The sequence below is a fragment of the Hipposideros armiger genome, unplaced genomic scaffold (genome assembly GCF_001890085.2).
Source record: "Hipposideros armiger isolate ML-2016 unplaced genomic scaffold, ASM189008v1 scaffold_23, whole genome shotgun sequence".
NCBI lineage: Eukaryota > Metazoa > Chordata > Mammalia > Chiroptera > Hipposideridae > Hipposideros > Hipposideros armiger.
In genome coordinates, this window is record NW_017731373.1 from 1,045,336 (window position 1) to 1,070,949 (window position 25,614).

Below are 25,614 nucleotides of genomic sequence, written 5' to 3' on the forward strand. Positions count from 1 at the left end.
GTCACCAGCCTCACGTCCCTTGGTAGTGCTCTTCTTATCCTAACCTGTCAGGTGGAACATCTTTCTTCTCTGATCTTGTAAAAAAAAAAATACACCAACGATAAACCTTACACAGGCTTGAATTGGCAGGCTCTGGTCCAAATGTCACGACTGGTCCCCATTTGATTTGGGTTTCTAATACACTCGTATATTATTTCTGCCACTATTCAAAATGTCATAAAATAGGAATTCAATTATTTTTACAAATGAACACTTCAAAATAATAGGTTATAATCAAACCCATATCTATTTTATGTAAATTAAGATTGTTTTTATTACTAAAACAATAATATAAACCATGTTGTTTAAGGGAAAAATACAAAGAGGACTAAAATAGAATTGCCTGTTTACCTAGTTTCTTGGCAATGTTTTGAAGGGACAGGTGGCCATTTAGAGGTAACCAGGATGCACTTGTAATTATGAGGACAAATGGGTGTGCACATCTAGGTCAGTTGTGATTTACATGTAGTGTCATAGTATAATTCGATGCTAAGAGGGTTGTCTAAAATCCATTCTCTAAAGAATTACACTGTAAATGCCTTGAGGGCAGGGACTCTTTCCTACTGATCCTATTATCCCCAATAGCTTTTAGGGCTGCATCTGGGAGAGAGAGGGTGCTCAGTAAATAATAAATTGCCAAAAACCCTAATATGCAGATGCCTGACCAAAATACAGAAAGATAACTCACATTGAACTAATCAAGTATTAAAAGTCATGCTCTTTTACATAAGCATAGAAACACTTAAAGATGTGAAAAAAATAAATGAGGGTGTGTGTGTGAGAGAGAGAGAGAGACAGACAGAGAGAATAGGGTAAAGAACTAAAGACTATAAAGCCACAAATAGGATAGGTTTGAAAACTTCCCATTGTAGATGTGAATAAACTACCAAGCTAAAACCTGAGAGTGGGAAGCAAAGTAGTGGATAAATGCTTGGGATCTAGAAAAAGGCTAGTTCTGAGCTCTAGTTCCACCACTTACTAGAGACACAACCTTGGGCAAACTACTTAACTCTTTTAAACCACATTTTCTTTTCTGTTAAATGGGGATAATAACACCTACCTCAAAGGAAGATTAAATAAGATGGTTCATATACATTTTGAACAGAGTGCCTGTGACCCTTAAATGTGAGTTACTATTATTATTACTAATTCTAACAGTTTTAACTTCTAAGACATTTTTCTAAGGATCACAGTGTTTCTTGCTACAGTCACAAGGCTCCTGTGAAACAACTCAGGCTGCTTGTAGGTATGTGTGACCCAAACTAAGTTCTGGCCAATGAGATGTAAAGAGAGTGTCACATGGTTCTGGAAAACCCCCTTATACAAGGAGATTTTAACCAGGTCAAGCCCTACTTCTGTTCTTCATCCATTCTGCTCCTGAGAGAAGGACGTAATTGCTGGAGCTCTAGCAGCCATGTTGAACCATGAAGATGAAGAATAGCTGAGCAAAGAGCTGGAAGGAACCAGGGCTTCACAACTTGAGGAACCACCTTAAAAGCCCTGGACTTCCTATCTCTGAACTTCTTTATGTGAGAGAATAAAATATTGTATATTAAACTTTACATGGGTCCCTGTTACAATGCAGCCAAACCAAATTCTAACTGATACGCTGACATCTCAGAATTGCAAAGGAAGCATGGTCTTTCTAAATTAAAAGCACAGAAGAACACAGAAGTCAGCAATCAATATTATAAACAAGGATTTTTATTATTTGATCAATGATGATATCTCATTATTATTCACCTTTAATACGAATATTGTTCACCTTTAATCGTGACTTAAGTGACATGTATAGTTGGGAACCTATAAAGCTGGTATTCTTTCTTCTTTCATCTTTCTGTCTGACTCCAAAGCCCAATGAGCAGTATCTCTTTCCCCTCTCCCTCCTTTTCATATAGCTGGACTTTTTTTCTCATTGTGCTTTCTACTTCCTATCTTTTCATGTTCTTCCCTCTCCCATACATTAACATAGTACTTGATTTTAGAAAAGCACTTAAGTATTTATTGAATTAGGCTGACAATCATAGCCACTCACAGTGCTGGGCCTCACCACTGTTTCAACCCTGAAAAGGCTGCTACCAATGCCAGACAGCCAACTGTCCACACTCTGTACAATTCGCGTCGCTAACCTATCAGAGGTATGGCTGTGGGTGGGAAGTAGGTGCTATTTGTATCCTGCAAGGGGTTGGTTCAGTTTCAGAGTCAAATGGAATGTGTATATTGTTTATACACACTTTTTAAGTCTGCCAAGTCCTTGGGGAGAAAGGTCTCGATTCAGACCTCTATCAAAATCACATAGCTAGAGCACTCATAGAACGTGGCACAAAGAAGCAATTCCTCAGCATGCATTTTGGCTCTGCTCCGCCCATTGTGTGACCTTCCACAGGCTTCCTTGGTGCTTTATCGACATAAAAGGGACTACTCAGGTCACAGCTGAGTTGGGAAAAATGTATTGCACTTTAAAATGGAGAGGAAAGCATAGGGAAATTACTGTGCAAATTTTAGGCTTGCCATTTCTATTTCTGACGCACAAATCAATTATGCGAGGAAAGTGGATCACTTTTCCCCAGGATACCCTAACTAGTTCAGGCCGGTAATGAAGTTGACCTAGTACTTTTTTTTTCTTTTTAATTTGGGTCACTTTTTATGTCACCATTCTGGAATAGCCTGCCTTTATTTATGACAGTATCTAACAGGTATTAATAAATACTGTGTGATAAACAGCATGTTGAGAATGTAGACGCCATGAACAAAAGCAACTGTATCAAAGAATGAGTCTTTTTCAGATTAGCCACTAGCAAAGCAAATTTTGAACAACACACATTCCCTACTGTTAAGTTTCATTAGGGAAATTCACTCAAGCTTCACAATGCTGGACCAACTAAGACTAACAATACAGTTAAAAACTGAAAGGAATGCAAATACACAAACTTCAATCTCATTTTAAAAACTTCTACCCTCTCACTGCTTTGGGGCACGGTCACAGTCAGGAAATATGGGCGAGTTGGAGCCAAGTGGTATTTTAGTGAGGCCAAACAAAATACACTTCGCTCTTTACACAATTCCTTTTTTTTTTTTTAAAGCTTCTATTATTTTAAGAAAAGAAAAAGCCATCAGTATTTATGAAGAAATACCAACCTCAAACTCAACAAATCTAAGTTACGGAAGTTTGAAATTGTTTCCAGTTAACATTCTGCCAAACCAGAAATCCATATTAAAAGACCATGTAAACAAAATAAAACAAAAAGCACTTGTAAGCACTTGTAACTACGTGACAGAAAGACAGAACATCAGATCTTCTATCCTTCTTTCTCAAAAGAGCTATGGAAACAGTGAAAGAACAATTTGTAAGTTAGAAGCACTGCGTAATGAATAATGAATCTGTTCTAACTTCTGCTTTCTCAACTCTACAAAGTTTTAAAAATACTCAAAAAAGTTCATTGCAATCTACTTTAGTTTTTATAAAGATTGTATTTACTCACACATTCTCTCCCTTCCAAAATATAAACTTCTTCTTAGCTCCTGGTTCCCTCCCTAGTATTTCTCCAATTATGAGGAATTATACGCTATTATTTTCTCTATATTTTACATCAAACAGAACTTTGTTACCAAAACTTTGTGATCAAAAAGGCAAAATGATACAAGGTATTACAAGGAAAAATAGTCATGCTAACAGTTTTTACTACTTGGTTCATTTGAAGGAGGGATTGATTCCAAATATTTCATGACATCTGTATCAGTCACAAAAAAGTTAAAGGAGGTTATTTTGTTAAGCTGCTATGATCAGAGATCTAAAGTCGCTAGGAGAGAAAACCGGAATCATGGTATTTGGGCTACAGCTCTGGAAACAGCTGGTTGGTTAGTAGATGCGGATAAGTAGCTAAAGGAGAGATAGTTTATATGTTGAGAATGGTGGTATTTAGGTGTTGGAAATATTGTAGGAAAGACACTGATATCCTGGGGATGGCTTGTACTGGCTCATGAGAGCTGATTGTGAAATTCAAAGGTTTTCTGTAAGCTTACTGACGGTGATGCTGGCAGGTTGAAATTGGCTATGGTTGGAGAATTTACACCATGGAAATGGCAAATGCTACAAATCAGCCCTCCTCCACACCTCTCTTTGAGAGCTGGTTGTTAAACATTTACCAGCACATCACGATAGAAGACTGAGAATGGAGTTCTACAAATCAGCCTGTATTAGGTAGCATAGAAGATCACTGCCATGAAATTTTAAAATAGAATATTACTTGTTTTTAAAAAGATACATTGCAGGTCATGAAGACAACTGTTTAAAAGGTAAAGTCCATCTCCACACATGGGCAATTCCTTCAAGATTCCACGTGTGTAGCTTTTTACTCAGAAATACAGTCACAAAACCAATCTCTGCTCCATTCTCTCATTCAAATAGGTACATGGCCCCAGAAAGATTCATCTTTGTCTTCTGTGTGTATTTATATGGGTCATTTTTAAATTTTTTTTTCTTTTCGTTTTGTTTTTTGTTTTTTTTTTTAGTTTTTTTTATGTGGGTTATTTTTTTTATCTAACACCCTTTTACCAAACCCTTAACAATGAGCAAGAGATTATTTAAAAAACGTGTGCTATGTATACATTTAGAGTTTAATTCCATCTCCACCTGGACTGCTGTGTAACTTGAGGTGATTAAACCAGGTAACCACCACAAAGAGATATTAGTTGTTTCAAAGCAATTAAAGAGATGTGCTACAAAAATAACAAACATAGTGGTCAAATTGACAAAAAACAAAATAAAAACATATTTTTCAAAGTACAGAACTTATCCTGCTCAGACATTTGGAATTGCCTAGAGAGCTCCAAATATTGAGTTGCATTTTACTCACTGAGATGAACCTGACCCAATATATTGTGGCCATCAGCTTCATGGGGGATTGAAACCAGAATCTATGTCATCTACCGAGTCAAATTCTGTAGCCACCTGAGCTATTAGGGTCTGGTAAAATGAGAATCCTCAAGTAGGCTCAGACTGTGGTAACTTTCACTGCACAAATATTTGTTCTTTTCTAAAAATCTATCTTCATAACCATAACTGTCATTTGCCATGGTCATCAAAGTTGGGTATTTGGACCATTCTGATACTTAAATCCCCAATCTAACATCTATCTAAAGTCACAAACCCCTAGAGTTACAAAGCTTGGCTATAGAAATATACATTTCAATTTAGCTGGGAGATATTATAGCATATGATTTTTGTAGGAAAAAAACATCAGAAACTATGGGAAAGGATATTTGGTTTATAAATATGGAGATGGCTGCTGTTTTTCATTTTTATTAAAAAAGAAAACATGAAGTTTATCATGTCATTTTTAAAGCTCAAAATTTCTTAGTATTTTAATTTAGGCTCAAGTAGAATGATCTGCAAAAACAAAAACAAAAACAAAAACCACTCTGTGTTAATACTGCTTAAGAGTACAAAGCAAAGAGGCAGGAAAAAAAATGTTATTGCATATTTAACTTCTGAAAGGAGGCTCAAATATAACACTTTTCCTAAAAAATTAAACTAAATGATAAGCCCATTATATAAACTTAAGAAATCACAAACTTCATAGTACTTTTCCAATTATCCATGTCATTTCACATCATTCTCTCTGTTATCCTTAACCCTCTGGAATGGAGTTTCACTGACTTTACTTCATTGAGATGAGTCTGTGATGGTTAATTTTATGTGTCAACATTATTGGCCATGAGGTGCCAAGACATTTGGTCAAACATTATTCTAGGTGTGTCAGTGATGTGTGTTTCTGGATGAGATTAACATGTGAATCAGTAGACTGGATAAATTGACTCATCCAATCAACTGAAGATCTGAACAGAATAAAAAGTCTAAGAAGAGGGAACTCCTGCTCAACTGTTCAAATTGGGACATTGGTGTTTTCTGGCCTTCAGGCTTGGACTGAAACGTAGTCTCTTCTTGGGTCTAGAGTTTTGGGAAGGAAACTTACATCATCAGCTCGCATCTGTGTGTGTGTGTGTGTGTGTGTGTGTGTGTGTGTGTGTGTAGTGAAATTTGCCCATAACCTCTTCATAGGAACCAAACACACCGACTTGGTGTGTTCCTGTCTCCACACCTTTACCTTGGGTGTTTTTCCTCCTTATCCCCCATTTTCTCTCTACCATAATCTTTTTTTAATCAAACTCCTACTCATCATTCAAGGTTCAGTTCAAATCCTATCTTTGCTATAAAAACTTTCCAGGTGTCCCATGCCAGAGCTAAGTCAACCTGCGCTGGACACTTGCAGACCCTATACCAGTGTGTGGTGCACATTCTTTTATAGTCCAACTGAGAAGCATTAAGGATAAAACAGTCTGGGGAGAGGTGTTTATGGCTTTACATAGGAAGTACATAGTTCTGTGCAAATGTGTGGATCTGATTTCAGATCCAGTTCTCAGGAGAAAGTTATCTTGCCAAAGATGTTTTAAAAACCCTACCTTCATGACCATGGCTGATAGGGAATGTAACCACCAGAGTAGAAGGCCACTGATCGGCAGGAAAATAAATCTACCAGAATGACCACAATAACAGACCACTCATGGTAGAGGCCACTCTGGGTTGTTATACAGTTTTAAGGCAGGAGAAAACATCTGAGGGCAGACTATCCTGCGGCGGTCATGAACAATATGGAAAACAAAGAAAAGAACAACAAAGGGAACCCTAGTTTGAAAAAGCCATGCTGCCGATTTCTAGTGAAGATGGTGGGATAGGTAAACACTGTGCTTATCTCCTTTCACAACCACATCAAAATTACAACTAAACTACAGAACCATCACTGAGAATCACCTGAAGTTTAGCTGAATGGAAGCCCTACAATTAAGGACATATAGTAGAAACCACCTCGAGACTGGTAGGAGGGGCAGAGATGTAGATCGGGCTGGCACCGCATCTGTGTGTGACCATTAAAAATTGGAAGGGAGATCTCAGCTGTGGAGGTTCCCCTGCCAGAGGAGTGAAGGGTCCCAGCCCCACACCAGGCTCTCCAGTCCAGGGTTTCAGTGCCGGGGAGAGACGTCCCCATAACTTCTGGCTGTGAAAACCAGCAGTGATTGTAGCTGAAAGAGATGGAGGGTGGTTGCAGTCCCAGGCGATACTCTTACAGGAACTTTGCACCAACTTACTCGCTAGCAGACTCACTTGTTGTAAGCTCCAGTGTTGAGGCAGCAGCTTGAAAGGCTCCAGGGACTTATAGGGAGGAACTGAGTTGTCTGGCTTAGGGCAAGGACTGAAGGGGCAGCTTTCTCTGGAGGAGAAGCTGGCAGAAGTCATTGCTTCTCTGTTGAGCCCTCCCCCATCCCAGAGTGCAGATGCAGGCTGCCGCCATAGCTGAGTCTCCATCAACCTGGCTAATATTGTATGGCCTACCCTGGTGATTCTGAGACCCTGCCCCACCCAACGTTCAGGCACACATAAGCGCTTCCAGTGGCTTTTCCGTACAAATGACCTGCCTTGGCTCATGCTGCAGACTTTCTTAAAATGTCTCAAAGATTCACAAAATGCAAATAAGCAGCATCTGCCTTCAATGTGGCCATACCTCTGGCTGAGCAGCCCTAAGCCCAGCACCAGTGACAGCTGACCTTAGTTTGCAGCTTGGCCTCTTGAGGCACCTCCAAATCCAGTACAGGCAGCAGCTATCTATGGATTGCTTTGTGGCTTATGCCAGGTGGCCCCAGGAAGGGCACAGGCTGTGGCTGAACTTGGCCTATAGTGGGTCCAATCCCAGGAAGCCCGAGGGATGGCACCTCCAGTGGCCTGCTTCTGACTGGACCAGAGCATCACCGAGCTGCCTCCAAGGACAACAAACACAAAGGGCAGACTGGGCAGGTATCAGAGCCCTGCTAAAGTGAATCCTGCTCTGTAGGGTTAGCTCCTGCACCACAGTTCCTCCACTGTAGTCATGGCCAGTCCTCACAACCAATCGGGCTGAGGGTCAATCCCTCCTACTGATGTGCAAACAGCAACCAAGGCTCAACTACAATAGGAGGGCACACACAACCCATACAAGGGACACACCTGGAGCACCCAGCTTTGGTGACAAGGGAGACTGTGCCACTGGGCCCCATAGGACACCTACTACATAAGGCCACTCCACTAACTGGGAAACATAGCAGCCTTACCTAATATATAGAAACAAACTCAGAGAGGCAGTCAAAATGGGGAGACAAAGAAACATGTGTCAAATAAAAGAACAGACCAAAGCTCCAGAAAAGAACTAAACAAAATGGAGACAAGCAATCTACCAGACGCAGAGCTCCAAACACTCAGGGAGACAGACCTTCAGCAAAGACATAGGAAACATAAAAATGGAGATAGAAAACATAAAAAAGAACCAGTCAGAAATAAAGAATACAATAATTGAAATGAAGAATATTAGAGGGAATCAACAGTAGATTAGATAAGGCAGAGGATTGAATCAGTGATTTAGAAGATAAGGTAGCAGAAAACACTAAATCAGAGCAGCAAAAAAAATCCGAAAAAATAAGAACAGTTTAAGGGGCCTCTGGGACAACATCAAGCATACAACATTCACATCACAGGAGTACCAGAAGGAGAAGAGAGAGAGCAAGGAATTGAAAATATATTTGAAGAAATAATGACAGGAAACTTCCCTAACTTGGCGAAGGAAATGGATATACAAGCCCAGGAAGCACACAGAGTCCCAAACAAGTTGAACCCAAATACGTCCACACCAAGTCATATCATAATTAAAATGCCAAAAGTTAAAGACAAAGAAAGAGCCTGAAAAGCAGCAGGAGAAAAGCAGTTAATTACCTATAAGGGAGCTCCCATAAGACTTTCAGCTAATTTCTCAACATATACTTTGCAGGCAAGAAGGGAGTGGCAGGAAATATTCAAAGTGATGAAAAGCAATGACATACAACCAAGATAACTCTATCCAGCAAAGCTATCATTTAGAATCAAAGGATAGAGATTTCCAGACAAGAAAAAGCTAAAGGATTTCATCATCACCAAACCAGTATTATAAGGAATCTCAGAGGGACTTCTTTACAACAAGAACAACAAAAAAGAAAAGAACAAAATATCAATAACTAACTGCATATCTATCAACAATTACTTTCAATGTAAATGTAAATGGACTAAATGCTCCCATCAAAAGACACAGGGTGGCTGAAGGGATAAGAAAACAAAACCCTTACGTATGCTGCCCACAAGAGACTCACTTCAGATCAAAAGACACACATAGACTAAAAGTAAAGGAATGAAAAAGGTATTTCATGAAAATGAAAACTAAAAAAACCCCAACAACAACAAAACTGGGGTAGCAGTACTTATACCAGACAAAGTACACTTTAAAACAAAGGCCATAATAAAAGACCCAGTAATCTACTTCTGGGTATTTATCTGAAGAAACTCAAAATACTACTTCGAGGGGATATGTGCATCCATATGTTCACTGCAGCACTGTTTACAATGGCCAAGATATGGAGGCAGCCTGAGTGACCCTGAATGGATGAATGGATAAAGAAGAGGTGGTACATATATACAATGGAACATTACTCAGCTGTAGAAAAGAATGAAAGCTTGCCATTTACAACAACATGAATGGACCTAGAAGGTATTATACTGAATGTAGTAAGTCAGACAGAGAAACACAAATGTCATATGATTTCACTTATAAATGGGATCTAAAGAACAAAATAAACAAACAAACAAAACAGAAACTCATAGAGAATATTTTGGTGGGAGGAGGGTTGGAGGTGATGAAAAAGGGGAAGGTATTAAGAAGTACAAATTAGTTGTTACACAGCAGTGATGGGGATGTAGGGTATAGCATAAGGAATATAGTCAATAATATTGTAATAACTAAGTATTGTGTCATATGGGTACTAGATTTATCAGGGTGATAGATGAGAGGGGGTTGGGGAAGGGTGAAAAAGGCGAAGGGATTAAGAAGTACAAATCGGTAGTTACAAAATAGTCATGGGAGTGTAAAGCATAGAGAATAGAGTCAATGATATGCTAATAGCTATGTATAGTGCCAGGTGGGTTCTAGACTAGTCAGGGGATCACTTGTTATATTATATAAATATCTCACCACTATGCTGTACACTTGAAATTAGTGTAAAATAATACTGAATGTCAACTATAATTGAAAATTTTAAACAAGGGGGTGAAAAGTGAAGGGGAATAAGAGGTCCAAATTTCCAGGTATAAAACATCTTGGGGATGTAATGTACAGCAAGGGAATATAGTCAATAATACTATGATAGCATAGTACGGTGTCAGATGGTTGCTGGACTTATTGTGATCACTTCTTTAGGTGTATAAATGTTGAATAACTGTGGTGTACACTGGAAACTAACGTACTATTGTATGTTAGCTATATTTTAATAAAGATCTTTAAAAAAAACACCTCAGTTGTAAAAACTTTTTTTAAATCAAGTTTTACTGGAACACATCCACCAAAAACAAAAAACAAACAAACAGAAAAAGCCATGCTGTTAGATCACCATGGTTAAGGGAGATCAGCAGTTCATAGGAGGAGAAATGGGACACTGTTCTGAATCCTATAGTATATCCTTTATCAAACTGCTATGTATTTCCCTTTAGAGTAAAGATTCAGTCATTAGCAACAAATCTTTATTATTTTCATAAAATTCTAAATTGATGAAACTCCTTAATTATTGCTCTCTATATATCCTTACTTCTACTCAATCAAGATTTTGGTGAGTTGGGTAGCAATAACCAGGTTAGCAGCACCCCTGGCTAAAAATAAATAAAATACAAAACAAAATAACAGTCCATTTTATTTTGCAGGTATTTTGTATATTCCATGTCTTTGCTTTCCTCAAACTGAGTCATAAACCTGTAGAGTTTTATAATTGTACAGCTTTTATCTTCTACACCATAAGTCAAGTAGTATTAAGTCAATTACTGAATAAACTGTGATGATTATAATGCTAATTGTTTTTCTTCCATTTGTAATCCCACCGTTATCTAAGTTGATGCTAACCACAGCCCCAGGAGCTGGACAGGTTACTAACCCTCACTTAAGGAAAAAATGAGGTTCATAGAAGTCTGTTCAGATAGTGATGGGTCCAGAAGTCCTGAGCTCACTGCAGAATAATTTTCTCAAATCCATCAAATTAACCATGGCACAAAAGTAAGGAAGGGAGGGTGGAAGGGGGGGGGGAGTAAAGAAAGAAAGAAGGAAGGAAGGAAAGAAAGCCTCCTAAGTTAAATAACATTTGCTTTTCCTTATTAAAGCCCATATTTGTCTTCCAGTTATATTATCCCCGTGAGCACACACTAATGATCAAACCCAGCCAAGAACCAGGAGCATTTTAAACAAGTCCCATTTTAATACTACTGATGCCTATTTCTTGCAAAACTATAGAGCGACTATTTCAACACTGTAACCCAGATCCCAAATTACCCTTGATTTTCACACTCTTGAAAGTGTACAAAAATTTAAGAATTACTACGATATGCATAAGCAGCAAGCAGAAAATTTTTTTATACTGGGCCACTTTCTTTGCTTATACGCTTTGTTTCAAACGCAAGTCAAAACATGTCCTCTATGTTAGGTGAATATCCTAGGCCTTCAGTACAACAAATATATACACAGGTGTTGATCACAGTCTCATAAGGACGATTCTGTATGAAATAAAACTTGGTTTAATTGCCAGTCCCACCATTACAGAGTTAAAATAATTAAAGAAATCAAGAAATGGAACAAAAAACTGGTTAAAACACACTGTGAAATTCTGAACAACAGATCTTTCCCAAAGTAATTAAAGCCAAAAGAAAAGCATCACATATTTGATGTCATATCCAGTTTGGAACCATATCATCTAATCTTCAAGACTGAAGAATCAGAGATCTACAGAATCTAGGAGCTAAAAAGAGAATCTTGGCCTTCTTATAGTTCAGCCTATTAATTTTTTAAACAGATTGATATGCAATTCAGATGCTATACAATCCACTCATTTCAAGTGTGCAATTTGCTGTTTTTCAGTATATACACAGGGTTGTGCAATGTCACCATAATTTTAGAACATCCACCCTCCACACACTAAAGAAAACTCTGTACCCATTAACATTCACTCCCCATTCCATCTCCAACCCTAGGAAACCACAAATCTACTTTATAGCTCTATAGATTCGCCTTTTCTGGAACTTTCAAATAAATGGAATCATACAATATGTGATGTTTTGTGACTAGTTTATTTCACTCTGTGAATATTTTTAAGGTTCATCCATGCTGTGTCAGTACTTCATTCCTTTGCATTGTCAAATAACATTCTATTGTATGGATCTACCACATTTATTGATTCATTTATCAGTTGATAGATATTTGGGTTGTTTCCACCCGTTGGCTATTATGAATAATGCTACTATGAACATGTGTGCACAAGTTTCTGTGTGGAAGTATATTTTCATTTCTCTTAGGTATATACTGAGTTGTGGAATTGCTGGATTAGGTGGCAATTCTTTGCATAACAGTTTTTTAGGAACTGTCAAACCGTTTCCAAGTGGCTGCACTGTTCTACATTCCCACTAGCAATATATAAGGGTTCCAAATTCTCCACATATTTGCAAATATTTACTATTTTCTAGGTTGTTTTGTTTTATGGCCAACCAAGTGGTCTCATTGTGCTTTTGATTTGCGTTTTCCTAACAACTAATAATATCAATGGGAAAGAATAGTCTTTTCAACATATAGTGCTGGGACAGCTGGATAGCCACATGCAAAAAAAAGAAGTTGAATCCCCTACCTCACACCATACAATAAATTAACTCAAAATGGATCCTAAATCTAAATGTAAAAGCTAAAACTATTAAACGCTTAAAGAAAACACAAGGGTAAATCTTTGTGACCTTGGGTTAGACAATGCTTTCTTAGAAATGATGCCAAAAGCACAAACAACAAAATACACATAAACTGGACTACATCAAAGTTAAAAATTTTGTACTGTAAACAATACCATTAAGACAGTGAAAAGAGAATCCACAGGAGAAAATATTTGCAAAGCATATTCTGATAAGGGACTAGTATTCAGAATACATAAAAAACTTACAACTCAGTAAAACAAATAAATAACCTAATTAAAAATTGGACAAAGAATTTGAAAATACATTTTCCCAAAGAAGATATACAAATGGCCAGTAAGCACATGGAAAGATGATCAACCTACTCATTTGTAGATATAAGGAACTCAGACCCAGTAAATTCAAATGACATTATTTCAAGTTAGTTAGGTAGTTAGTGGCCAGTGAGGTCTAGACTAACCTTATATAGGAAAAGTATTACAGGTTTTGAACACAGAAAAACATGGATTTGTATCTAAGAGTTCACTTGCACACTTAACATCTTTGAGCCTTGGTTTCTTCATCTACAGTGAAACCTATTCCATAGGATTATTGTGAAAATTAAATGAGCTAATATAATATCTTTAGCATAGCGCCTGGCATCTAACGTAGAGCCTGGCATCTAATAAGCCATTGATACATGTGAACTCCATTTCCTTACATTGTTTTCTGTGCCCCTATCATATAATACCATGAGGATGCTGTGGCATTTAAGCATGAGGCCATGTATGTGTTTCTGTGGCTGTGGCCTTTGCTAGAACACCCATGATCTAATCCAGACCTTTACGTGTCACTCAGCCTTGAAGGGCACCAGCATGTGGCCTAAAACTCTTCTTCCCTGGGATAATGAAAACGTATTTCTCATTTCCAAAGACAATCTCTTCCTGTAGAGTGCAGTGGTTAAGTCACATTACTAGAGTTTGAATCCTGGATTCCTCACATGCTTGCTAAAACACACATTATTTAATATCTCTAAATTTCAGTAGTGTGAATAATAATAATAATAATAATAATAATAATAATAATAATAACAACCACCATGAATTTCCATGAAGTGTAAGTATGATAATCCACGGAAAAGTACCTAATACAGTGCCTGGCACATGGTATGAGTTTAATAAATGCAGGTATCATTATTATCATCATTGTCGTCATTGTCATCACCCTCACATCTCACCTAGCAAGGCCCAATATTACGCTCTTATTCTTTAATTAATAGTTAATTTTAAAAGACTATTTTACTTTTCTTCTTTTATGTGAGTCAAGGACATTTTTTCACCCTAGAACTCCCCAAAAGAGCTTATCAGATCTAGAATCCTGTGAAATCTGATCCCATTTAAACCCTTGGCCTTAAGTGATTAGAAAAAAAGTCTCTTCCAAAGATGCAAGATAGATAAAGAACAGTGCAGGCATAATCACCACCTTATTTTAACATGTGAAAAATCCAAGAAAACATATGCATTAAGTGAGGTCAAACGAGGCAAATCTAGGAGCAACTTGCGGTGGGAGCACAGCAGGAAGAGGGAGTGAAACTGGGAGGAGCCTGGCAGCTTCTTCATTTGTCCAAAGCAAAGATTACTGAATAACTGGGAAACTAGTGGTGACGAGTTTCATTCATTCACCAAAGTTGTTCTGAGAACCTTCTATGAGAAAGGCACTGAGGTAGAAAAGGGGGTAATTAAAAACATAAATTAAATAACTCCCAAGAAGGGGATCATCTGCTTGAGAAGATAAAACACATTAACTACTATACCAGGAGACAGATGGAGACAGGCATCATGAAACAATCCTAGTGAAATTATGTGGAGATTCAAGACAGGACTGATCCTGGGGAGCTAGGAGCAACTCATCCAATATGCTGCCCTTTGATGATGTGCCTGAAAGACCCCACCTCCTCCATAGCACCTTTTACCACCTTTATTATAATGGAAGAGATCCATTCACCCTCCTCACTGGAGAAAGGCAGGAGAAGAGCACAGCCTCTGGAGCTGGATGGCCTGGTTCAAATTCAATTCTATTGCTTACTAATTGTGGGACGTTGGTCAATTCGCTTAGCCATGCTGTGCTTCAGTTTCTTCTATGAAATGTGGATAAACCTAGCAGCTATCCACTAGGCTGCTGTGAGAATGAAAGGAACTAATCTAAGTGCTTATCCCAGCATCTTGGACATAGTCAACGTTAAATATTACACAACGCTACACTGAGTATTAGCTTTTATCACTGTTATCACAGCAGCATGCACACAGTAGGCATTCAGAAGTGTGCTGAATGACTAAACGAAAACATGAACAGGGCTGGCCAAGTGGCGAGTTGGTTAAGAGCTGGCTTGGGACGCCAGAGGGCCCCGGTTCGGATCCTACATATGAGGGTCAGTGACACTGCCCTCTACAGCTAAGATGCTGAACAACAGCTCAACCTGGAGCTGGGCTGCCGTGAGTCGCTGGCGACGGCGTAGGCTGCAGCCCTTGCTGCAGTGGGTTGCCATGGGCTACTGTGTGTAGCCAGCAGCCAGTGTGAGTGGCCAGCAGCTGCCGTGAGCAGCCGTCCAGAAGCCAGTGACTGATCTGCCTCGCCCGGGAAGAGCGCAATGATGGTGCCAGCTTGGGCCAGTGAAGCAACGTCCTCCACAACAAGACTGAAGAACAAAACAACAGCAACTTGTCTGTTCCCCTTTCCCAATAAAATCTTTAAAAAGAAAAGAAAACACGAACAGAAGATGTTGCAGTTGAGAAGAGGACACGGAACCAAATTTCATAAGCCTGAGGAGCTAAACTTGAGGACATGCCTCTTAAGAATCATTTGACGATTTGGACATCCTATTCCATGTCAATTCTAGAAATTAGTCATCACTGTAGGAAAATAACTTCATAATAGTTGATAGCTTTTGATGTTATAGTAAATGGAAAAAAGTTTACTCTGTTTAAATGTTCTGGAAGCCAAGCAATTCATTAATAAAAGGGAAGCTAACATTTCAGGGCTGGAAGAACACCTATTAACTGCCTAGAGGATGGGCGCTATGACCTTTAAAATACAGTCAAAAGCAGTGCAGCCAAACATAGACATAGCATGAGCCTCTCCCAAATGTTCTTTTAAGTTATTTTAGTTTACTGGAAGCCATTTTTAAAAGAAGGATAGGGAGGAATCACAAGAAGGTAAGTATAGCTGCTTTGGTTAAAAATCTTGTTAAAGTCCTAATGCATGAAGCAGAGAGGTCAGGTTCAAGTGATAAGCTTTCAGGTCTGTCTGATAATCATTTTGTCCATGAGGCAGGTGTCCTTCTTCTATGTCTTGCATGCCAGGCATTCATTCAATTGAAGTCCACCAGCAGACTGTGAGGTCTCAGCTGTCTACCAATCCACATTCGGGGTTCTTCACAATGCCTACAACTTTAGGTTGAAGCCCTCACATGAGTCCAAAGCCCCCAGGGAATAAGATGGATACTTGTGTTAACCACATTGCCGAGATAACATTTACCATTTTATAGGCACTCTTATAAAAGCTGTGAGACAGAACTTGTTCTTAACAACACATTGTAACTCATCTTAAATGGTATCCTAAATGCAACTTAAACTTTTCTCAATGTCCAGCGGTTATTAATGAGAAGCTCTCTCCTGAATTGTGTCTGGCAAGTTATGACTGGCAGAAAGGGACCTCCTCCATCACGTGTATATGTTAAGTTCCCGATTCCCTTTAGCTAAGTATACAAAATGACTTAGCAAGTTAAGTCTCTACACAGAGCAGGAATATATGTAGTATTACTGCAACTTGGGTTTTCTCTGGACCAGTGGTCTCGAATGAGTACAGCCCTTCATGACACCAGGTAAATGTTTTGTCAGAGTTGAGAACAGAGCTGTATGCTAGGTATGTTTCTGCTCATGTATCCTCAGGTATAACGCCATCAGTAATTTTCAAAGTCCTTACCTGGACCATCTATGCCCTTCCATTCACAGAATGTGAGAAACACTGGGCTGTCAGGTTGTTGAACCAAACTCGGTACCAGCAACACGGCAGCCTCTTCTGGAAAGCAAGAGCACAGGAAGTGCCAGGCGTCCCTGCTTTCAGCTTCCTAGTGCCCTGGAAATGCTTCCCTGCAGTGCCCACCTGACACTGACACAATGCCATTTTACCTGTGGTCCAGGGACATAATCACAAATCCATTCCTTTTCCTTTATTCTGTGCTTCATGCTTACCACTCTAATCTTTTCTGGGCTGGGAATTAGAGGTTTATTAAAAAGGTTTACAGAAAAAAATTAATTGTTTCAATAATGAAAGCCTGAGAGTTCCTTTCATGCATTTAAAATTCAAGCACTTTGTAACATCTATTTTGACTGCTTATAGGTTCTCAGGTAAGATTGCTGGAAGTCAAGTTCAGGATAAATAAGATGTTCCTGTGGTACTATTGCCACAGGGTACTCTGGGAGAGAATGGCATTTACTGAGTACTCTACGCACTTCATTCACCTTGAATGCACTTCCTCCAATATGGTTTTTTCCTCGCAGATCTCTATTCACCTACAGCCTTATCTGTGAGGCCCTTCCCAGCCACCTGTATGAAATAACTCTCCACTTCTGTCTTTCTCTACACCCTGTCCCCTGCTTCCTTTGAAATCATAGCATTAACAGGCTCTTGGCACACACGTATTTATTGGTCTATTGCCAATCTCTTTCCACGAGAATGACAGCTGTATGAAGTAGTTGGCTTATCTGTTTTGCATAGGTATTTGATAAATATTCATTGAATTAATGAGCCAAGCATAGTTACTTTAAATATTGTGTCATTTTAATCCTCCCCACCCTACAAGTCACGTGTTTCAAGTCTTTTCACAGGCAGGGAAACTGAAGTTAGTTACTACTTTGAGGGCATGCTATCATGGTTCAGAGCATGGACCCTTCCACCAGACTGCCTGGCTTAGGGCACAGCTCAGCCAGGGCCCACCTCTGTGACACTGGGCAAGTCACTGAGGCTTCTGATCTGTAAATGGCAATGATAATAATAGTACTGCTTACGGAGCTGTCAGGAGCCTATACGTATACAAAGCTTAAACAGTTCATGGCTCATAGTAAGCGCTAAACAGGAGTTAAAGAAATACAATCTTAGCTGAGGAACACCTTATGAAAATGACAAAGTTTCTCACTCCAATTTCATACTCATCTAACAACTTCCTCATGATAGCTCAGCTTTCCGGCTCATCCGTCTACAAAGGAAGTGCACATGTGGTTACTCTGGCCTGTGTGACACAGCTACCTATCTCTCATCAAAAATTAATCAATCTGTGAATCTTGTTTAACGTGCTAACAAAATCAGCGTTCTGAGCCAAAAAGACTGACACCCAAACCCAGACAGAGTCACCAAGTCACACCTTGGGCAGTTGCTTAGCAACCTCCTAGCCACCTTCTCCAAACAATACAACTACCCATGACATAAGCTGCTTAACTAGGGAGAAGGGAATGTCATTGCCTAAGAAACCCTGTCTCTAATCAGCAGAACATAGTGAGAGATTGCAGGTGGAAGAAGCCAGGCCAAAGTGAGTGTTCCGCGAACAGGTGCCCTCACACACGTCCACTGCACGCACGCATGCGGAATGGTGAAGTAACCGCAGTCACGACCTGCTTGTGCAGGTTTCTCTCAAACCAGGAGATGGGATGTTTCACCTCACAAAGGGCTTTCAGCCCTCACTTGAAGGGTTGAGCCCAGCGTCAAGGCCACAGCAGCCCCCAGGCACTCAGCAGCCTTCCCCTCCCGCCCCCTCCCAGCCACTCCCTGGTGTTGTTACCTTGCCCTGATGATCATGTTTCATTTCCCAGCCCCTCGGCAGCTCCAGTTGTTTGTTTGCGAACATGTTGAGGAATCCCACAAGGTCCCGGTTATGCTGGTAGCGTTCAAAGTGGTGGGTGTCCCGCCGGACTTTGGTGATCATGTGCTTCAAACACGTGTTGTTTGTAAACATGCGGTAGGCACTCTGGTAAAAAGGATGGAGAAGTGCTGTTAACCCGGTTGTGACATGTGAAAGCAACATGTATACTACATGAGGGTGTATCTAGCCTTCTTATTGGTCGGTATATAGGCATCAGCATAACTCTAGACATGCACATGGAAACAGCAGACAGAGCAAAATACTTTGATCAAAATAATATAGAAAGACCATAGAAAGTAAGGTTGTCTTCACTGATGATGTCTAGGTCTCTAGTGAACAAGGATGCTGTGGAGTCTCATTCTACAGGGGATGTTAGGTCCTACAGCTGGTTTTGGTTTCAGGCAAAAAACCCACCAAAACCAAAAAACCAAAACAGTCAAAAATCACACCAGGCTAGAAACAAATATAGCTCACAGTGAGCCCCAACACAGCCAGTTTTCCCTCCAGCACTGGAACAAATGATTGGTTCTTTGGGAGCGTGCCAGATGAAGCAGTTGGCATACATTTAGAAGTCAAGTTGTAGGGAAAAAATGCTTGGCCATGTATTTGAATAAGAGAAGTGCATGCGATGGGCTGAGTTGCTCTCACAGTTGAGTCATGTTCAGCTGAGACCACAGTAGATTGAGGCTTTTCGTCTCACACCTTCTTCGAGGCATTAAGCTCAGTGAATGGAATGGTAGACAGAACTTCCTAACTATATACCTTGGCATGTTTTTTCTTTCTCTCTCTATTGTTCCTGTGTTCCTATGTGGCTGAATTTATATGATTGAAATGCACACTTAATAAAATTCCACTACACGACCACACAAAAAAGTAATTATTTGTCAAAGACACTTCAGTTTTCATCTCTATAATACTCAAAGAAAATTCTAAATATTAACCATAAGTCATGGATTGTTCACATAAACAAGTCAGTCAACAAATATCCACTGCACAATACCACGTGCCAAGGATTAGAACAGGAATACCTATATGGAGCCATTTCCTTGAATCATGAAAAGGAATATGATATTCATGAAACTGACTAGGCTGTGGATGACCCATCTACCCTGGAATTCTGTTCTCAGATTCAAAGGGAGTCTCTTACCTTTAGTGTCCACTAGACTGAATCTGGATGCTTTGGGTTTTACTTCATGGGTTCTGTTATTTATTTCAGTCTAAGACAAACCAAAGCAAATCCGAAAGAAACCAGAATCCCTAGAAATCATTTCATTGAAATAAACATTCGCTGTCTTTGCCACGTCTAGTACGGTGGCAGCTACTGAGGATGCAAGATGAATGAGTATGAGGACTATCAACACTGCTTCTAATTTTCCAGGGTCCCTCAAGAGGTGTCATGTCCAGGTCTAAGCATTTATTATTGATGTGAGTCCCTTTAGAGCTTTCTTCCCTTTGGCACAGCAACTGACAATGACTGAAATGGTATCTGCTCCCCAGTCTGGGCCCCTGGGTCATTGAGTACCTACAGAGATCAGAGAACCTTGACAACCCAATTTGGAATGTGAAACAAACCTTTGTTAATGTAAGCCAGTTACTTTTGCCACTAACGTTTGCCATTATTGACATGTAACCTAAACTTATAAAATAACTATTATATAGTTATACTGACTGATTCACCATCATATACTTTTTATTTTGCATTAAAATACTTTTCCCTATCAAAATGAAAGGAAGGAAGGAAGGAAGGAAGGAAGGAAGGAAGGAAGGAAGGAAGGAAGGAAGGAAGACCACATTGAATTGTCTTCAAATACTAGTGTACTAGTCCCTTATTCCACCTGAGTATAAAATATTTTGAGGTCCTATTTCAACCAGACAGTCTAAAAGAGGTGAGGAGGTTTTGATGGCTGTGAGAAGTTGTGAGGTTCAGAGCAGAGAATACTGCCAAAGCAGGCAGGCCTACGCAGGGGCTCTGGGCAATTAGAGAGCCTGGGAGAGTAAGAAGAGGAGACTAATAAAAGAAGTCGAAGATTGTCAGAGACAAACGTGAGCTAATTAATAGTTTAGCCTGTGGCCGACCCTGCCTTCGAGTTGAACATACAATCAGCAAGGCATCTGTTTTTCACATTTGGCTCTGTGCTGCTGATATATTATCCCAGAAGCCATTGCAAGCTTAGAGGCCTGAGACCACACAAACTACGTGGAGGTAATAGTAATGAACTTTCAAGTCATACTCCCTAATAAATCTCTTTAGGGACAAATTATTGTGGAATAACTGTGTCAGATAAATCATTAGATTAACTGTTGGTCTAAATAGGTATCTCTCTGGCCCCAGCTCACTTCTCCCTCCCCCCATTAAAATACGTAAATAGGCCACATCCCGATTCTTTATCTAGAGCACAGAAATGCTCCTCACTCTACTAAAGAAAAGAAGCAGAACTTCGTTAGGGCAAGCAGTAATGGTAACTAAGTGAAGGAACCCATCCCAGCCTCAGGCTTGAAGTAATTCCATGGGGTTGGGCAGCTCTTTAAGCACAGGAGGCTTAAGGCTGGTCTAATAATTATGTCCTTTCATCTTTTTCCTCTCTACTCAATGAGACATGTAATATAGTGCCAAGTTCCAGTGATCTTTGCAAAGATATCTACCAAAGTAAATTAAGCGCAAGAAAGATTTTTCTCATTAGTAACTAGCAAACAATCTTTAGAATCACAGGTTTTTCAAGTCTGAATAACATGCACATGACTATTAGTGGCCATACAAAACACTTCAGGACAACAGGAGCATTCCTCCAGCAATTTTGTTCAGCAAGGATACTTATACTCCAGTTCATACAGAGCTGTGATAAAAATTCTAGTCACAGCCCTATCACTCACTCACGGACAGAGACAAAGAAAGTCATTAATTTCCACCTCAACATGCTCAACTGTAAGATGGGATAATAATAACTACCCTGCTTTCTTTTTTTTAAATTAAAGTTTATTGGGTGACAATCGTTAGCAAAGTTACATAGATTTCATGTGTACAATTCTGCAATACATCATCTATATATCACATTGTGTGTTCACCGCCCAGAGTCAGTTCTCCTTCCATCACCATATATTTGATTCCATTTACTCTCATCTACCACCCTCCCCCCTTACTCTCTGGTAAACACTAAACTATTGTCTGTGTCTATGAGTTTTGTTTCTTCATTTGTTTTTCTTGTTCTTTCGTTGTACCCTGCTTTCTTCATAGGTGTGTTCCAAATTCAATAGACAATGGATGTAAAAGTGCTTTGAAGAGGTACAAATAACAACAAAAATACAGAGTAGATGTAAGTCAATGAATAAATGAAGGATTTTACCCACCATATACCTGTTATAACAGATGAAGGACGGTAGTAAAATGGTTTTCTACACTTGAGGTCTTTGAAGATCTTGGGCCAGAATCCCACTTTGTATGAACGGGAGAAGGGTCTCTTAACTTTTGATTAATTGTGTACTAAATTAAACCCTGAGGATACAGAAATGAGCATGGCCTGATCACTCAAAGGGATAGAGAAGGAGAATTAGAGGAGGTGAGAGGAAGAAGTTCACAGAAAGTAGAGTTTGTGAGCCAAAGGTCCCAGTGGCAGTGGAAGTGCTGAACCACACTGATGGAAATAGCAGAGCTAAGAATGAGAGTGGTCCAAAGGGCCAAGAAACACTAAATGGGTGGGATTAAATTAAAAGAGTTTAATCTTCAAGTAAGCTGACGTCCACAAAGCTGTGGGTTAAAAGAGGCATTTATTCTCCCTCTGGGGTTCAGTGGTTCTAACTGGGCGAGGATCCATTTTTGTGTTTTGAGTTGTTTTGTTTTGGTCTTATAAAAAAAGATGCAATAAAGGGATGTGATTTCCTACCTGAAACAAAAATAGATTAGGGAAGGGCAAATGGGACTCATTTCATAGCATAATCTCATGATAATGCACAGAATGACCTCACCTGGGAAGGCGCTGTGTGTAAACTCACCAGCGGCCAGGCAAGTTGGCAGGAGTTAGTGGTAGACAGGGTCTCGTTGAATGATCTCTAAGCAGCACAAGGTTTTGCTTTCCTTTGATGTGATTTAAAACATCCTTTTTAGTTATTCTTTCTCTATTCCCAAACTGCCTTTCCCAACCTGCCTCTTGGTTGATTCTTGTCTTCCCAGCAAGAAATAAACACTTGATGGGTGAGTGAATGATCCACTGGGTTTCTAAAGTGCAATTCTGTTAAAATAACACTCCTTAGGGCTTAATGGGTTTCATTTGGTTAAGTGTTTGAGGTGTTAGAAATGAAAAGTATTGAAAGGAGTTGAGGGGACTGTTATTGCCATTTGGCGGCAGAATAAGAAAATTACATGTAAATATTCAGTTCTTATCAATCAACCAACGCAAATAATAATCTTTTTTGTTTTTTTTGTTCTGTGGCAGGTTTTTTTTTTGTTGTTTTTTTAGTTTTATGATGACTGTATGTCCTGGTTTACCTGGCCCAGTCTTGATTTCACCTAATTCTATTCTGTTCAATAACACAGGCAAGCACATTCCTGCTAAATAAAATCTATCTTTCATATGTCAAGAATCCTTCATCAAAAATAGGTATTCTGAATTCACACTTGGAAAATATCATCACTGCCTCTATAGCAAATGTCTCTCATATGTGGAAATAGATGTAAGTATCTGTATACATTATTCATGACACAAAATTTATTATCAAAGATCAAGTAACATTGCTTCCATAAGATATATGCCAGGATATGGAAACAATCCTGTCTTACCCAGTCTGTCTTTATTTTTATCTTACACTGCTTGCCTCTATTCTTAATCATAGGGTTTTCACATTGTTGTCATCTAGCTAAACAGTAAAATGGAGGGAAAGTTTAACTTATTGACCATACTAACTGCAAACTATCAATTCATCTATTTTGCAATAGGAGGAATTACTGACTTGTAAGAATTATGTAGTTTGAAACAATATTTTTCTTCATTAAGTACTAAAGAGTTTATATGATGGGATTAATGTATTCCTAGAACTTATTAAAAGGGAGAGTAATAATTATTTGGCATGTGTTGTAAACATTATTCAGTTGCTTATAATGAATATATTTATGTATGGTAATTATTAGACAAACACAGGCATACCAGCTATAAAAGGCATGACACTAATAAATAAATCTTGAGTTATCAGGAGAAATGGTTTATGAAGACAACTTTGGAAGAAATCTGACCACAACCAACAGAGGGCAGTAGAAGATATCTTAAAGGAACCACAATACAAAACAGAAAAAAAAAAAAAACCAGTACACTATATTTTGTTTCTTAAGTTTTCCTTTAGAGTTATGATAACCATGTATTTACTTAATTTTATTCTCTTCATTAAAAATGATTATGTAAATTACTGCTACGTGAAATCTATTTTTCATGATTAGCTTACAACATAAACTGATACCTTCAGATAACAAAAAAAAGAGAATTAGAAAAGCTTTTAAAAGAATATACTCTTTTTGTATGTTGCACATTTTCAATAATATAAACAGGGAATCTACTGACACAGTTATAGATCAGAAACAATTCAAGCAAAAAAAAGGGCTAGATAATAAATCTTAAAACAAGGAAACCAAATAAAAGTTTGTTTTGTAACATTTTCCGCTAATCTAGGAAAAAGAAAAAATTCCAGAAAGTTTTGCCCTTTACAAAAAAAATCATAATAAAAAAGCAAAAAAACAGCTGACTTATCCTCATAAATTCATACCTTGAGACCATTAGCAAGAAAAATCTAGCTACTTTAATTCCTGCCATACATAAATCAGAGAAAAAAGCCTTTCTAAACGCGACAGAATTTAAATCTTATAGCTATGCACAGACGCACAGCATGGATCATCTTTTTAGCCAGTCACGAATGCAATTCAGATTAGAGGAAGAAAACAAAAATGTTTTAGAAAGAATACTTTAAAATCAAGAAGGGCTTTACAGGCTTATTGACCATTTTATCCAGAACAATATAAGTTCCATGAGAGCAGATAAAATGATAACTGGTACATTGATGCTCAGCAAATATGGTTGATGGCTGAAAGAATGGATAAAGAGGTTGTTCTGTGGATTAAATAAAATAATGGACAGAAAACACAATGCCTATCTCATATAAAGAATCAAAAGTTGTTAGTAGTTGATATTGTTATTAATGGTTGAAATATAAAGGAAATTCATGTGTATGTAAACTATAATAATACTACAATATTTATAATTTAAAATAAAATCAAGAAGGGCTGGCCAGCAAAAGAAGTTTTGCCCTTCAAAACCCATTCTCAGCATAGCAGGCAGAAGGAGCTTTTAGAAGTCGAGACTACACCCTTGTAGGAAATCCCTTTAGAATACGTTCCATTTAGAATAAAGCCTAAACCCCATGCCAGATCCTACGAGCCCTACATTCAGAAGCCTGGCTCACCTCTCTGCCCTTACTGTGTATAACAAACTCATCCGTGCCCTCAAGCCTTTGTTCTTCCTTGGCAAGGGAGGTCCTGCTCCCAGGATTTTAGCTTAGTGGCTTCTTGATATTTTACAACAGCTTGACTTTGGCTCCCTTGGAGAGGTCTCCCCATCCACCCGCTCTAAAGCCAGTGCCTCTAGTAACTTGTCTGCAAATCACCCCAGTCCAGGCACCTGTACTGTTTCGGTTGCCTCATGCCACATTGCACTACCTTGATTGAATTATCTTCTCATGTTCACTAGTTTGTTATCTTTATTCCACTCTGTCTCTCTTGTTTACCCCTCTACCCCCAGACACTAGAATGTAGGCAAATCATAGGTGTTTAATAAATATTGTGTTCATTGAATAATGTATGACAAATGAACAAACAACAAAGGAAAAC

At 38.9% G+C, this 25,614-nt stretch overlaps 1 protein-coding gene across 3 annotated transcripts in view; it reads right to left on the reverse strand.

Moving 5' to 3' along the window:
* The window catches only part of HECW2 (HECT, C2 and WW domain containing E3 ubiquitin protein ligase 2), a 360,649-nt gene that overhangs the window by 72,575 nt on the left and 262,460 nt on the right, over nucleotides 1–25,614 (reverse strand). For all 3 annotated transcript variants that reach the window (XM_019635678.1, XM_019635677.1, XM_019635680.1), the window contains one exon: nucleotides 18,672–18,857. In XM_019635678.1, coding sequence (XP_019491223.1) covers nucleotides 18,672–18,857 — 186 coding nt within the window. The remainder of the gene's footprint in view (nucleotides 1–18,671; nucleotides 18,858–25,614) is intronic.